Source organism: Achroia grisella, unplaced genomic scaffold (genome assembly GCF_030625045.1).
Source record: "Achroia grisella isolate CSIRO2021 unplaced genomic scaffold, CSIRO_AGI_Agris_v1 utg1174, whole genome shotgun sequence".
Taxonomy (NCBI): Eukaryota; Metazoa; Arthropoda; class Insecta; order Lepidoptera; family Pyralidae; genus Achroia; species Achroia grisella.
This window is the reverse complement of record NW_026712590.1, coordinates 939,945-958,310: the sequence shown is the minus strand read 5'-3', so window position 1 is coordinate 958,310 and position 18,366 is coordinate 939,945. Positions and strand designations below refer to the sequence as shown.

Sequence of the window (18,366 nt, the reverse complement as noted above, 5' to 3'; positions counted from 1 at the left end):
CATTGACTAGTTGCCCGTGATCAGGGCCGTCTTGCAGCCTCCTGGTGTTGGAGTCTGCCGCTTTAGCCATCGCCGTGATGGCGCTAAACTTCTTCAACAACTGTCGCCTCCTGAACGCTCTCTGAATCGTCACGGCCGCTCTTCTGGCCCTTAGGCCTCCGTATCTTCTTTCCAATATCTCCACTTGCTTATCGAGTAGATCTTGGGACATCTCATAACGACTGGAAAGGTTTTTGGACATTATAAATTCAGTAAGAGATTTTGTAGAATGGAGTTTAGAGCATTATGATGCGACACATTCTGATTAGTACTTTTTTAATAATATACGATTTTTTTTAACTAAATATTTCTAATATTTTCATTATGAACACTTGTTAAAAAAGAGATGGGTGTTATTAAAATAATATATAATTCATTATAAATTCTTCTATCCCCCAGATAGCAGAGGGTCCATATCTCTTTATTAGCATTTTAATTGTACAATTATTGTAAAAAATAATGTTTAATACTGTAATTCTATGATTATTTTTATATACAATGACCTCCCACTATGCATAAAAGAAATCGACAAATGTGTTATTGACCTTTTTCTTTGTTATCAATGTATAAGAAACACCTGACAGCAAATTTATATCGGAAATTTAATTTACAATAATGTACTATTGGAATTGATCCATAAGTCAATTAAAGAATGTGTATGAAGCAATAAATAATCAAGATATAACAATAATTAAGTATAGAGTTTATAATTTTAACGCCGAATATAAAAAAAAATTGTAACAAATACCCTGACGATGACGTTAGCATTCAAACAAAAAATCTCCATTGTAATAGGTCCATTTATTTAGGAGGTTTGTACCATACAAATATATATGTATATAGACACATCAAATTTATAACTTCTCTATTGCGTAGGACATTAAAAAAAGTTATTTTTTATCTACTTCTTGGTATCCCAAATTATTAAGCACTATTTTAGTTAGATTGTAGAAATAGATTGTATCTAATTGATTTTCATATAATATATGTGCAAATGCTCTAACTCCATTCATGACGCAATTGTATGATGATTTACGGGATTGTTTGGATGTTTATAGATGTATGGATCAAGCAACTGAATGATTAGGTTCGTAACAGTGGAATGCCATCAAGTTAATTATAATTTAAACTCTTAATTAAATGTTAAAATCATTATAAAACAATTTAATGCATTATTTAAAAGTAGCTTATTATAAATATTATAGCTAGTTTTTAGGCATGATATGAGCAAATTACTTTGTCGACGATACAGATGATTCGCTGATAACAGGTATAATGAGTAGTTATATACCTACATTGTTTTATAGAATACACTAACTACTGAAATTTAGGAAGTTGTCATATATCTAAGAGTGGGGTCACATTATCAAGTTCTAACTCGATGGGCGAACGCATTTCGATTGGCGCATTTACGAAAAGGGCGGGGCTAACAAATAATGGGCCAATCGAACGGCATCATCAACACGGATCGTTGGGTCAGAACTCGATAATGTGAGCCCAGTTTAATAGGTGACACAAGAGTAATTTAGTATAAATAGTAGGTGTCTTCTACGATAGTTAACTATGTTACTTGATCCTACAACAAATACTCATATCTTGTAGTTAGAATCATGCTGTGATAAACTTCATTCATAAGTAAGCGCATTATAACAATTCTGTTATCTTCTATTTATTATACCAGTTTGATTTCAAAACGCGTTTGCAATTGTTTATCATATAAAATAGATTGAGAAATAGCGGAAATAGTTATTTTATATTTCTGATTTTCAATTTTATATATTTTTATAGGTATTTAATATATATTTTAATTATTAAAAATATATATATTTCGTACTTGTTAATAATAATTGTACATTTTAGACAAAATATTATTTAGTCTAGTATTATTATCCAGGTAGAAAACAGAAGAATACATTTAGGTAGATGGAAACACTGTCCGCTGTTTCCTTTAAACGTTTCGCAATAACAACTTTATAATGACTGATACATAATTGCAAACTTAAATTTCAATCCGTTTGTAACAATATACGATTGCAAATGCGTTAAATCAAGCATCGGTAGGTGTGAATACAAACATTTATTATCAAAGTTAACCGATTCACTTCCCAACAAAAAAATAAGGAGATGTCGGTGCCAGTCGAGTTTACATACGAAAGAACAATAATGTATAATTATGTACTGAATAAACACGTTAACATTCAACTCAGAGGTTAGGTACTCTGAGATAAGGAAGAATAAACAAGTGGAATTAAAATCAATACACTGTCGGCCTTAATTTACATTCCGTTTATGCTGGGAAATGAATGAATAACTTATGTATGCTCTGAAAACTCATGCTATGTTACTGTTGTCTTAATATACTTCAATTTTCGCTTCAAATATCATAGGATAGTATCACTCGTTAGGACAGTTAGGTGTTATGAAGAGGAACACAAGACAGGCAGATCTTAGGTTCGGGGACGTACCCTCTCATCAATTTACCCCTTTTTTGGGGTAAACTTGGATCTTTTTGTGTAATTCCTGTTGTCCCAATGATGGACACGTCTGTGCCACGCCTATGGAAGCAATGTATGATAAAACATAAACAAAACATTCATTATACACGTCCTTATGTTAACATATAACAAATATATTAAATATTATATACAAGGAAAGTAATTAATAATAATTATTAAAACATTTAATAGTAATCACAATAAATATTAGTCACGAATGTTACATTATTTATAATATATACTTATTGCGTAAAAAATTATATATAGCATATACATATTGTATATGAATAAACATAACATATTGTTACTATAAATATACGATTCGTAATAAAATAACAATAAATTAAAGATATACTTATTATCCATTTTATTCGACCATATACTCGATCGAGGATATAAAGAACAGATAAATTTTATTATTGTTAACAAAGTATTCTTAGCAATTATAACAAATAATGTTTAAGAATACAAAGTATACTTACATATATATGGCATATATGTATAAATATTTATTTACACGACATTTAACATTAAATAAATAATAGTACAAGCAAGTGATAACAAACAACAACGCACAAAAGTATGAAATTATGAATTTTTATACTGCAATTCATAAACATTTTTGCACTTGATTGTACGATGGGTTAGTTTACTAAGTAAATAACGTTAATGAAGTTCTAACAGTGTGTAAGTTCAAAACATTACTCTCAGAAGTGTAAAGGAACTGTATAAATTCCATATAACACTTACGACAAAAGTAAAACAGTAAGATTAAGGTAATAAAACCTATTTAAGATATTCATTTTTTTTGGAAATGTTCATGCGCCCTCCTCTAGTCCATCAATTCAGTTAGTAATGTGGCAAATTCAGCAGGAATTTATAACGATGGCTTTGCATGAAGAAACGTGGTCAATTTGACATGGTACATTGCTAGCGACGGAATCACTGGTCCCCATACACCAAAATGACTCTCCGCACTCGTTTCTTGTTGAAAATAAACAACAAGTTATTCCTCAACAATGACTGTTACCATAAATAACTTACGCTCTGTTAAAACTTCGACAATAAAAACATCGATGAATGAATGTAATCCACTGACCTGTTGGTATGTACAGCTAAACCGAATCCCTCGGGCGGCGCAGCAATGTACAACGGCGGGGCGGGTTCCGTCGCGCCCGGGCAGAGCCCCGCGCCAGTAGACGCGTTCGACGCTGACGAACATGACGAGTTTGAATGATTTAATGCTGAAAACAATTTTTGTATGTAACTAGAATGACACAGGCTGATGACCCTGCTGATAGAAGATGGTAAGTGGTAATGAAGTGAACAACCTCACTGATATAAAATTAATGTGATGGTCTGGTACATTTTTTATGTACACCATTTACTGCCATATTTCACCCCTCATTCATAAATACTTAAATTTAATCAATATAAGCTATATTGATTCAATAATTAAATCATATATATTGAGCAAAGCGATTCACTTGCTAATTCGACTCGCTAAACGATTACTTAAATGACAAATGTGTATTTTCATTTAATGTTAGACGTAGACACTTACATAAAAGGTCAATCAAAACAAACTAACTTTAAAAAAAAGAAACTCTGGTAAGTTTACTGCCAGCTCCTCTGAATTGAATCTGAATACTAAACTAAACGATAGGAAAAATGTTAATTCAAAAAACTTCACGTTCATAAGTTAAATGTACTTTGATTTATTCGATTTAATGGAAGTCTAACCGAAGACGCTACTTAGTATTCAATACTATGAACACTATAGGTACAATAATACATAATCTATAATCCACTTTCACTACAGGAAATCCTTCTTTATTCATACCTTTCGCCGTACAGACTTGGAAAACAGACTATAAAAATTACTATACACATAATTTGTAATTCAGCAGAGTGAAATGCTTAGAGAGGCTTTAATTTAAGACGTTTTGTTTGATCGACTTTCGGACTGAGTATAATATTCAAATTATAAGCTCTGGTAAACAAGCCTGATCAAAATATTTATGGAAGATTATTATTTTAAAATAAGTAATAACTTTAAAATACTGTGTTTATTTTGAGTTGTGTCTAGTGGTTACCTACCCGTAAGAATACAAAGCTCAGTTTAAATGTAGCCCACAAAATAAATAAAAATCTTTTAAATTTTTATATTTAAATGACTCTACGGTGATGTTATATATGATCAAATCTAACTTGGAATTATCTATAGTTCAATACAATTAAATAAAATTGAAGTGACTGATTGTAATTTAAAATTAATGTTTTCATGTAAGTCATAAAATGCGGTACTTACATGAAAACATTAATTTAGTAAATTTTTATATATAATAGTTTTATTTTAAAAACTTCATATATTTTAATAAAAAAAAGTTTATTCAATTCAATTCAAAAAGCTAGTTTATAAATAAAACCAAAATGATCGATCTATATACCTATACAGATCCACCAGAATTGGTTTCCAGAATTATTAAGGTCTGTTTCCTACATACATATATTACCTAAAATCAGCCGTTTCGTACCTTTTTGAAAGTACTAGTATACTAGCATCGTAATAGTTTAATGAATATTCGGTGTCTATTAACTTAACTAATTAATATTATGACCAGTTAATTTTGTTTACTCCTGATGGGGTTCAAAAAGACTAAGTACAAAATTGGATTGAATTGAAATCGACATTGCGATTAGCTGTAAGATCTGCTATTTGTAACTCACCAGGCAATGGCCGATGGACAGCAGTGACGTATCTATTGCCCTCCATGTAACCTCTGTCAGGTTCGGCGTGGTGACCATGGTGACCGCTGTGGATCGAGTGGCTGTGGGAGTAGAACCCGTCTGGTGGATGTAACGCACCCCCGCCTCCACTCTCTTCCTCGTCCACTTTCTGTGAGAAGCTGAAACAACAAAATAAAACCCCATAAATCATTTGAAACATGTTCCTCAAGTGATACTTGGGAATAATTCTTCTTGGTAATAATTTTTAATGTAAAATTCCAAATCTTTCTTCATTTATGTACACATATAACTGACTGACTCTAAGCTACTACTATCAGATTCGGCTGGGCAGGGAGAAAAACACGAGCGATGAAGTTGAGTCTAGACGTACATGTGCAAAATAGCCCTTAAAACTACACCCGGGTCAAAAGTTCCGGGAAATGTTTGGGGTTTCTCTCTTTGCCACACGAAGGAGTTTGGACACGCCCACACCGAGAAATTTTAAGAAATTCCACTCATGTTTAAAGTACTCATAATAAACAAACTGTACCTTTGCTTGATGTACCCCTTACGACTAACCTTATAGAAACAACGCATTGCATTATGGATTTTAAGTAGCTGTTACAATGAGTGTGATTTGGAACAGCATTAGTAACATCATTTTATACGCAAATGACTAATTGCGATAAGACAGATGTCTTCTATAACGTCCTTGTAATAAATATATGGCAGTGTTTATTACAATTTAAAAACCAATCATTGCATGTCTTATCGCTATTAGTCATTTGAAAAATAAGAGTAACATATAGACGTCACATCAAAATATCTTTATTTCTCTTATAATATCTCAAATCTGCTGTCAGTCCGGAATATTTTCGAGAACAATGCGAAGATTTAAGAAGAACTGACAAGTAACTAAGATCTTATTCTTTTCAAATTAGTTTGTATACGATTACAAAAATAATAATACATATATAATGAACAAGGAAATATTATGATCCTATTTTGATTACGAATGTAATAAAGTGTTAATATAAATTATGATGGTTTGTTGTTCGAACTGTCTAAGCTATCTACAGCTGAGCAGTTTATAGCTTCGCCGGACCAAAGTCCTGTCCAGCCAGAGAAAAAGAATTACACTTTTGCAAGCATATATCGGTTATTATACACATGTGAAAATCAAGAGTGAAATGAGCTTCTAACTAGAAAAAACTATAACAGAAAGAAACGTTGAGGACAAAATGAATATGTATTGTTCTCAAGTGCATGTCTTTTAGGTATCTCACTTTGATATAATGGAAATAACAATAAATAGATATGTATTCATTACCTTTTAATCATATACTAAGAAACAATATAATTACCCGATTAAATTTAATCCAATGCACACTAAAGTATAATATAATACACAAATACTCGTATGCACAAGAATGTACACTCACACTATTTTGTGCAGGCCCAAATCTAGTAATTAACTCTTTAACTCACTGACACCACACGCATATAACCAATTTTTTTTTATACTAACAACTAGAAGTAAATATTTTTTATATCATATTTTCACGAGTAAAACCATTTGCAGGCAGATATCAAATGGATTACGTACTGTGGGACGTTATCACGTGTTCTTATCAGCGACGTATTCAATTGTTATCAAGTTAATTATAGTTAAAAGCATCTTTACTAACATAAATAATGTATGTTTGTTTGTCACTTTTTTGGCACCTACATACAATTATCTCGAAATTTGTTATGTATACAACGGTGTGACTATTATTTTTCTAGATTACAATGAAATGTTGCTTCCGTTTGCGCAAATGATATTTGTTGGCTAGGTTGGGAACTTACAAGACTGAACTGACCAATTTTTTGAGGTTAATTATGTCGAATTCTCTAGAAATAAATCACGGCTGTATCGAGTGAGTTTCGGCGATTAATAATAATGGAAATCAGAAGTACTCATCTGCAAAATGTCCCTATCAGGTACACTCTACATGGCTTCCCCACTATGATTTACCTAAGACGGAGTAGTACGTCTTGGGTAAATCATAGTGAACTTACCATGGTGAAGTTAAGACAGTCCGACCTTACTCTGTCCTATCAGCAAAAAAAATAAACTTAAACCACAGCAATTTAAAAATATCTTTGATTACAATAAACACGTTAATTTGATGGTGGTAATATTACATGATACAATTAGTGCCCCGTCAGGGTATACCATTACAGTAGGAAAGTTCACCATCCATTATCACAAAAAAAAACAGGTCGGTTTCGAATGGAGGTTGACCTGACAAGGTACATTGCTAGTAATGAGGCACACAAGTTTTAATCGCGCATATTATGGAATGATAACACACTTGTACATAAACAAAACTCAAATCGCATCGAATAAATTATTTTTTGCCGTCACTTAAATTCTGTACATTAATTACAGACAGACAACCTTACTGTAACTAAAAAAATGCAGATTCAGTTTAACTATTAAATTGATAATCCACATACTTCCTACATCCTGGAAGGATGTGATACATTATATGGCGATCAAATATAAAAGCAAGGAATTACATATGTACCCAATAAACATAAAATGTTACCTTTAAGAAATAAATAATATATGTTTATTTCACTATATGTAAGGGATAATCTCTGAAACTAGAATAAACGTTTTTATAAATAAACAAATTCAAGAATAACAAACATTCTATTCCTACAAGTCACTTAATGGTAAGTATTTTTTTTAAGTTTAGAGAACTTATTTTAATAACAGGATCGGATACCCTAAGTAATCAATATTATATTTTATTTAATTTCCCATAGGAACGGGAGGCTAACCTTTGATATCAGTATCAATATATCAAAGAACACGAAATATATACATATATATTTATATAAACGTAATATGATAAAAAATATTAGGTATTGAAAATATTTTAGATAAAATTCTCAAAGTTATCAATGCTATCAAATTATATGATATATTACATTGAGGAGTCTTTTATCCTATACATACATATGTATATATAGCAAGTACATATACTCTATCCTAACGTCTCGCCTATCGTATCCCATATCTCCTACTATATCCTAACATATTATGAGTACCTACTACACATTGTCTTACTGTAAAAGATGTACTATGTTTCAATACGAAACGAGTTGATTTTTTTAATGTGTTAGTTAGTTGAAAGGTATAAAAAAATTACATTAGTATATATCACGCGGCGCTGTCCATAGTGAAATTTAGTAAAAGTACCTACTTGTTAATTATGAGTACGATCTATATGTGTATCAAATATAATAAATAATAAACAAGCATTCAACAACAACAACTGCAGCCTTACTTAACTTAAGCCAACAACTGCATATAATAATAATAATAATAATGTTGGTGTTTGAATGTATTACCCACGTAAAAAGGTTTTATATGAGATATATAAATAATTAACAGCATTTAATAGAAGTATGATTGTAATTTTTTAACCTTTCATACCACATTATCTTGTTTGGGGATAGGTGTTGCTTTGTACGTATCATTCTACATATCATACATCAACCCAAACATGAACCCCTAATCAGTCTCTGTAATAATTTGCATAGATAAAAAATCAATTAAGTTTTAATTAGATAATACAAAAACAATTGTTAATCTGTATTATTATGATAATTATAATTACGTAAAATAATATAAACACAGATAATAAAAAAGACGTCCAGAATTAGTTCGTGCTGTTGCGTTCTGTGCGTGTATACTGCCCTGGTTTGGCCCAGGAACTCGTAACTGTCTTAATCTGAATATGGATGGACATTTGTTACTCTTTCACGCAAAAACAATGATTTTGATGAAACTTTACAGTAATACAGTTTATGTGACATGTATAAACATATATAGAATAACATATACGCTATAATTAAAAAAAATATATGTATTTGGGTGAAATATAACGATTAATGCAAGTAAGTGTGATACAGGCGAAATTGCGCAGGTCAGCTAGTATTGAATATAATAATATATATTATCTATGTAACTATGAATACATATGTAGTATATATTTTAATAAGTTAAATAATTAAATTATTTAACTTATTAAAATGTATACTACACTGTAAAATCAGAGAACTATTATGTGATGAAATATAAAAATACATCATTACAATCCAGAAAATGAGGTAACAATAGACCTCCTTATCGCTATGTAACGATATCCATACATCCATAGGGCTATGTCACGAAATAAATATTTTAAAACAAATCTGTTTTCCTGATATACGGCAATTTCAACCTCACTCATGTAAAGCCGTGGTCAACAATTATATATATTATATTTTATAGTTACGTCAATATTTACGGTACTTATTATTCTAATTAAAACAAGTGAAGCCGGGTAGACCCCGTAGCAAATAGCGAGGTGATCTGATGGTATAATGTTACAGATACCAACAAACGTTTGGAGAAGGCAGGACATTGTGTGGGCGTTAGTTGACCTTTAACTACAATTCACTTTGTGCTTCAATGTAGTTACTTGAGATTACTAACTACAAAGAACTTAAATTAAACACAAGATATGTGAGTTAGACTAACATTAAACAAAGTCATTCATACTTTGTAAGTTGGTAACATTTAATATAATATACGTAATGGAACTAAGTAACTTAATTCTGTAATTTCTCAACACATATTTTTATTTAGAGTTTGTTTACACTTTTCCGTACGATTTATCAATAATTTTCTACATACAAACTCTTTCATACAAACCTTGTACAAATACCATACAAAAATAATTTACCAACTAAATGCAACAGTTTTCAAGAAATGGATTAATATAAGGGTATACAAGATATTAGGGTATACAAAAAAAAATATTTCACTATCTTCCTCTATTGTCAAAATTTGTAGGCTTAGTTTGGGGTTTGATAGCATGAATGCACTAACTGCGATGCTTGTCGTTAAAAAAATGCTTGAGTCAGAAATGTCAAAACCGCCCCAAACTTATATCTACAGTAAATAACTGAAAGCTTCTGTGGCAAATCATAGTCCCTCCACTTTTGACGAAGTTGGCTAAATATAGGATACAAGTATGTACTGAAAGTACCTACAGCATCTCAGCGATGCTAAACATCTTCATTATCTAAGTCAAATAAGTATTTGCCCGGCGCAATGTAGGGCAGTTTTGTAAGACGCAAATAAGCACTTTTCCTGTTGCTCCGCGATTCCATTTGTTTGCTTTACGTTCTGAACGCCTTTTGTTAATGGAAAACTGTGGCGTGGCTTTTCTATTATGAGTATTTTATTATTTGAAAATACGTTTAAAGTAGGACGCGGTTTATTAATGATACTTTCTATTTTTATTCAGAAAACTCTGAAATAAGAAGCGCATGGAACGATTTCATTGTGAGTTTATTAAATTCCATAAATAGGATATATTATACAATTAATGTTGTAAACAGTAAAGATATAAGATATGTTTTAAATAACCTATTTAAAATACCTATAAACTTACTAATATATCTTGGGTCAGTGTAATATTTGTATATAAAAGAGTTTAGAGTGCATTGCGAAAAATACTGATACTATATAAAATAACATCCTCCATATATTCTAGGTGTACACTCTCTTATATCCACTGCGTAGGATGAGGACCTGGCGTGAACATATATTATATCGGACAATTCTCTCGCATCAACGCTGCCCTTCAAACCAATTAGGTTTACACTCGTTGCGTTTAAGGGTGTGTATATTGGGCAATTTTTAAGACTGTAATTGATTTTTTTTACTTGTACACTAAAATTGATGTCTATTAAGCGAATGACTATTGACATTTATTACACTGTATGATAGAGCACTAGTAACAGTATGTACCACTAAACAATAACGCCTACTTATTTGCTAGAAATCGACGGACCGTTGAAAAATACAGTTTGTACAGTCGAGTGCGCAACTGATACTTAATTACTTCCTTGATGGCAGTAAATTACCAACATTACATTACAGGTTATGTCACCAACAATAACTTTGTACAGTGTTAATTTCAACATAATAATTTCACGTATTAAGTTCATTTTGCAATGTAGCAAACGCCATTTGATTGTGTAGATATGATATTTCTGTATAGATTAAAATGTCAATGTAACAATGTATAAAAACGTTTACACACGTCCTAAGAATCGGTGATATTTCGAAAGTGATTTAGTATGCTCTTCAGGTATTTTTCATCCAGAAACAATATTTAGCTTGTATCTGTCATAGTTTAAAAACTGATGACATTATATTGGTTGGACATAATTTATGTAATTATAATGAATTTTCTTTAAATTGTGAGCGATACTACTACTGGTATAAACTATTAATAATCTCTACAGATTAAAGTTTTATTAAAATTATTGTACTAGCACTTTTGTACACGCCTCTACGTGGCCGTTGCGCACGCGCATGTCCATGACAGTGACCGTGCTCATTCTTCTATGTTTAATACCCACTGACCACCTTTGTAGACTAAATCTAATTTAATCTAAATCTTTACTCATATCTTATGTAGGTTTTACTCTGAGAACTTCAGTTCTTATTGCAAAAATAAAATTAGGGATATATTAAAAAAATATTAAATGATTATTACCTAGTTACATATTGTAAAGAATAATACCCATGGCTACCTCTGTGATTCATTTCAGCCGCAAAGTAACTTTGTAAGATGTATTATTGTTGAAATGTGAGATAAGTGAAACTACAGGATAAGAGACCTTTTAGTCCTCGTCCTTTAATAGCAAAACATGAGTGGTATCACAAAAGTCACATGATAAAGTGATATATGTAGTGCTGTTCAAACGATTATCACATAGCATCAGATGCAATATTAAATTTTTTGCAATTCAATTTTTTGTTAAATAATTAGTTTTGATGATAATATAATAAATGTGCTAAAATAAGAAAGCAAATTTACATACCACTGAGTCTTGATCTGAGCTTCGCCACAAATTAAATATATAAGAAATAGACGACATTTCGTCAATATACAGGAACAGGTATCCTTTAATCTTACACCAAGCATCAGAACGAAATATTAAATCAATGACGTGCGTACAGTGAACTTGACTGAAGTTAGTGTTTTAATTACTAATACTGTATGTTTAATTTATTCATTGCATAATAAAATAAATATATACTGTTATAAATTGATGTTTGTTATACCTACGGTTAATTTATTGTTATCCTGTTTAAAAAATATTATCATTAGCTAGCCATTATTTAACTAACTCACTTGTAACGTAGGCTACACAATGTAATTGCTGTGCCAAAGCTACAGTTACTGTCTAGCAATCATATTTTAATATAATTGGAAGAACAAATAATTAGTTTATATATATTATTTTTATTTTTTTTCAGTCACCTATATACATGAACAACACGGATAATATCGTATCACTACCGCGATTCAACATTTTAATTTTTACCTATTTGTCCCTGGAAAATAATAGTATGTACGATACAGGCTCGGCCTAGTATGGATACTACTAGTAAATTCTCTGTATGATGCGTATTTAACAAAACTCTAAATATATATAACTGAAAGGTGACTGACGTAGTGATCTATCAACGCACAGCCCAAACCACTGGACGGATCGGGTTGAAATTTGGATGTAGGTAGATGTTATGACGTAGGCATCCGCTAAGAAAGGATTTTGATTAATTCTACCCCCAATGGGATAAAATAGGGGATGAAAGTTTATATGAAACTTTGTCAATTTTAAACCGATCGGGCTGAGACTTTGCATGCATAAAGCTACTGTAACATAGGCATCCCCTAAGAAAGGATTTTGATAAATTCCACCTCTAAGGGGATAAATTAACGTAGCCGCGGGCAAAAGCTAGTAGTTTATAAGAAGAATAACTAACTGTATTTAAATATAATAATAATATATTTAAATAAATAATAATTATTATTATTATTATACCACTCAGGCATTGTCATCTCAGAGGAATAAGATTTCATTCTTATTCTATAATTACACCCTTGTCTCACCCTGTTACTTCAATTTTATTTGATGACTTTTTATAAAGTCATCAAATAAAATTGAAGTGTCTGTTTGTAATATTGAAATAACCGTTATTTACTACATGCGTATGAATATAAATATGATACATACACCAAAATAATATTTTTTTAAATTTTTGTCTGTCTGTCTGTTTGTTCCGGCTAATCTCTGAAAAGGCTGGACCGATTTTGACGGTACTTTTTTTTGGCAGGTAGCTGATGTAATAAGGAGTACTGAGGCTACTTTTATTTTAGAAAAATAAAGTTAAATTCCAAGCGGACGAAGACGCGAGTACAGCTAGTCTAATATAAAATAGTTTGTAAGATAAGCTGTAATATCATCATCATCATCATCATCATCTGCTTCTTCCTTATCCTTATAAGCTGTAATATATATAGTTGATATATAAATACCAGGGGGAAGGGTATTGTTAGTAATGTGTTAACCCCATTGCTAGCAACATACCATATCAAGTTGATTTTCAAGCGGATCCCCCTGGAAACCGTCGTGATAAATTTTTGGAGAATTTACCATTATGGATTAACTTAGCAAACGTAATAATTTTATCGTCCTCCACTGGTGCCCCGCCAGCGTATACCGTTAGCGCAGGCGGGTGCACCAGTCCAATATCATCCATAATATATATTAATACCAATACACAAAGATACAATTTCCATTTTGTTTTCGACAACATAAATTGCAGTTACGTCGCATAAAATCCATAATTTACAGTCAAAACACGACATATTTATAGAACGTCGAATGGGTACCTAACTATCAAATTCACAGATATAAACAATGAACAAAATACGGTACATTTTGTGAAACTTTTAACTATCGAATATATGAAAAACAGTTCTTTCAAGCTTGGAATGGACCCAAGTTAGCCATCAATTTATTGATTTCTACGTCATTTGCAAACAAACGGTATTTATTGTAGCTTTGTAAGCTGTGTTCCGGTTGGAGGGTTGAGATATGGCAGTAAAATTAGAAAGTACAGAGGATAATAGTAATGGTAACGAGCTGGTCATCATGAGGGGTACCACAGGAGTTATATGACGATGGTGTTGTTCATGTATATACGCGACGGTTGCTACTTTCCACTTCGTTAGCTGAAACAGTGAATCAAGAGGAAGGTTTATATGTATAATAGATGTACATCCGTGCGAAGTCGAGGCGGGTAGCTAGTCCTATATAAACTATATTTCATCCATTCATTCCTCCACTAATGTTTAGAGTTACAACTAACTGCCTTTTCCATTAAATTAAATTCCATGATCGGAGTATAATAAATGGCACGTCAAACAACTTGGGTTCTGTATCTTATACGTACCAAAAGCAACCATAAATCACTTGTTTAGTATACACATCGTGGGGTTTTGCAATAATCTGCCCAACAAAGCCTACAGGAATTCCTATGAAGTGACGATAGAATAATTCTAGAACTATTTCTATATCAAAATTCTGAAGTTTGCATTAATTCATTCCCTAATTGAAAATGTTATCAAAGCTCGATAAGAAAGATCTGTATGTAATTAAGTACAGACCTCATAAGCTTCCAAGATATGTATACGCCTATGTATATATTTATACATAATATATATATTTATAATATACTTTTAACATGTTAAAGATATATAAATGTAATATATTGGAAAAAAAATCAAATACTATGGCATTATTTTTTCTAAAATACATATATCTATTTACATAGACATAGATAAATGTTGTTTCTAACGGCCAACAGCATTGAAATAGTTTTTAATAAACAACAATAGACGTAACAAGAAGGCTGATAATATCATTTATCTTACAAAGTTACAAATGTTTGCACAGTGCGCGGAATCTAACCCGAGACCATCAGAAGTAAAGCAGTATGCTAAACCACTAGACCATCTAAAAACATGTTTAATTTGTCCTGAATTCATGATCGGTTGAAAAAATTTAGACAGAGAATATTCTGTCACAGTGAACCGACAATGATGTTAATGTATTCGTGATAAGAATTGATAGGCACCACAATTAGCACACATTTACATTTTCTCTTTATCGAGGCACAGAAAAGTAAGTATTTAATGGAAAATACATTACTTTTTAACTTTCCATCTATCAAGGACTGTAGAATTTCTTATCACTAACAAGTGAACTTCATTTGCTTGTTAAGCGTTTGTGAGTAATGTAAAATTACAGTTTACCTGACTTAAGACATAAAGCGATATTCTACTTGACTGTTTTTTATGTATTTTACGAAACAATAGTATAGTAGCGATCGTCTTCTATTTTACATTAAAATTAATTTTAACCACAATTTATTTGCATGTCTGTAATGACTTAAGTAAGAACAGAATAAATTCAATAAATTTACCATCTATTGCATGTACCGCTTTTATCAGAAATAAATAAATATCGTTTCATTTCATCATGAAAAAAATCCGTTCAGTAATATAGTTTATACATCAGAATAATATATAGGCTATAAATTTCATGCGGCACAGCTAGTAAAATATACACTGACAATGTATAAATATATAGGAAAGTTTATAACAGTATTCTTATAATACAAGTCACGAGAACCTTCGGAGAAAGTTCGTGAAAGACGGTAATTTCTTAAGTTAACCATCTGCAAACTTACGTTTAGTTATGACAAAATAATAGTAATAAACCTGTGAGTAGAAAACGGCACAGCGGATATGAAAAATGTTATACTTCCTTATCACTCAATATATTGAATTGACTTATATGTAGGTAGTCGGTAAATAAATTACAGAAATAGAAAAGATTTGATTATTTGTCTGCATTGAATAGGCTCCGAAACTACTGGACCGATTTGAAAAATACCTTTACATTTAAAATCCTACATTATTCCTGAAATGAAATGAAATGAAATAAAATGAAATGAAATTTTATTGCATAAAATGTGGTACATTGGATGTGGTATTTTGAATATTATTATATTGTTCGCACATTTAGTCATTTCTGACATGCAACAGACAATTGTCAATTGAAATATTGTCATTATACATTGCTCATCATTACATACATATATTATTATAATTAATTAATTTATTAGTATTAGTCACTTTTTCACCATTTGTGAAAGGTATTCGTCTATATTATAAAAGCAGTTAGATAACAACCAATTATACAATTCTTTTTTTAATTTGCTTTTATTTAATTGTTTTAACTCCTTTGGCAATTTGTTAAATATTTTTATGGCCATTGGATAACAATTAGAGCTTGCTAGCGTTGAATTTATCAACGGATAATATAATTTATTAGGACGCCTCCTTGTGTACTTGGTCTCAAAATCATTAGATGTTTTAAATAATTCAGGATGCGATTTAACAAATAGGCACAGTTCGTAAATGTACATAGATGGCAAAACAGTAATTTTTGAAATAACGGTTTGCAACTTGTTATTGGTGAAACATCAAATATGGCTCGTATACATTTCTTCTGGGAAAGAAAAGCTCTACTTAATTCCACCGAATTGATGATGATGACTGATGACTGATGAACATTTGTGACACAACATTTTGAAAAATATTAGGGACCCGTATGAAAACTTCGATAATATAACCCAACCTGTAAAAAATATCAAAATCATCCTTACAGTAACTATAACAAAATCGCCAATCAATGTGGATTTTGAAACTGTCATATACGTGCACTATGGACTCGTCCCAAACTGATTTGGGGAAAGCAATTGACGATTTATTTGTTTTGTTACATTATATCGCTATGCATGTAACAATGAAATATTTTACACTGTGCATGTAAGAGAAAATTTCATTGTTTTTTGTACCCACTATTCACGGCTATCTGAGTCTGTTTACGAATACGTAACGAGACGCAGACGAAGACATATCACAATTTTTTCAGATGACGTAAAGACTTAGATAGAAAATGTGTCAGTTTACACAATTTTTTAATACAATATTGGTGATTTTAAAATTCATTCAACTAGAAAGTTAAATCATGTGCGAGTAAAACAAATATCCTATAAAACTAAAATGTCAGTTGGTGGGAAGAGGATTGTTAGGAATGAGAAGTAATGGCAATGGTGTCACCAATACCATTGCTATTAATGTGCCATGTTAGATCGATCTCCACGGAGATCTCCCTGAAAAATATCGTGATTAATTCCTGGTTACTTGCTGGGTAACTGACTCAACCTCATTCTGATCTTATCATCCTTCACTGGTGCCATGCCAGTGTATAGCGTTAGCGCAGGAGTTTGAAATATTATATTATTATCCATAAAAAATGTAACCATGTCTCCTGTAAAAGGGACAATAAAAGGATTTTATTTCATACCCCTAATCCAAACAACTCATGTACAACCCTTTACCTTCCCGCCTAATACCCTCATTAGCGGCATGATAAATTTTCATTGCAGAATCCATTGCCAGTAACTGAGGGGGCCAATTAACCGGATTCAGTTGTTATGTTCGGGGAGTACGTTGGAATAGCGCCAAGGTGGAAAGTAGAAAGCTGCATTCAAGGTATATAGGTATAAAAGAGTTATGTTGTGACTTGTGATATTTTATTGTGATACTTTCATCGATAATACAATTCTGATATAAACGGCACTAACGATGTTTAATGATAATGATAACCTTGGACAATTCACACAGGTCAACCTACCACTACCACCATACCGCTACCACTGAGGCCGTACGAAAACAAGCCATTCGGTGATCCATCTCACATTGTTCTGTGATCTATGCCAAGTGCAACTTTGTAGATTTCGTATATATTAACATAACATATATTTTATGTCACTCTGGAACAATTTGCCTTTTCAACAATGAAATAATTTCTTAAATAGGTGCAGTGATTCTGGAGTTAATTGTCCATATAACAAAATACGTTTTCACTTTTTATAATCTTAATACACTTACTGATAAGGATGAAAATCATCCAATTGTGACATTTTATATGTACATCCAATATTTAAACGTTCTTTGTCGTATTGTTGGAGGGAACCTCTCCCTTTTGTGGAGGGAAAGTGGGGATAGTTCTATTCAACTGCAGTTGATTAACGCGCTTCAATGCACCGCTCTTGGGTAAG

General features: G+C 31.5%; 1 protein-coding gene across 5 annotated transcripts in view; it reads right to left on the bottom strand.

Annotated features, from left to right (window-relative positions):
* LOC131851368 (IQ motif and SEC7 domain-containing protein 2) overlaps positions 1-18,366 on the bottom strand; it is a 212,462-nt gene that overhangs the window by 16,242 nt on the left and 177,854 nt on the right. For 3 of the 5 annotated variants that reach the window (XM_059201863.1, XM_059201876.1, XM_059201883.1), the window contains 4 exons: positions 5,265-5,443; positions 3,634-3,778; positions 2,505-2,594; positions 1-221 (listed from right to left, as the gene is read on the bottom strand). In XM_059201863.1, the coding sequence (XP_059057846.1) occupies positions 1-221; positions 2,505-2,594; positions 3,634-3,778; positions 5,265-5,443 (635 nt within the window). The remainder of the gene's footprint in view (positions 222-2,504; positions 2,595-3,633; positions 3,779-5,264; positions 5,444-18,366) is intronic. The other 2 variants (XM_059201869.1, XM_059201891.1) reach the window with 2 other exon arrangements.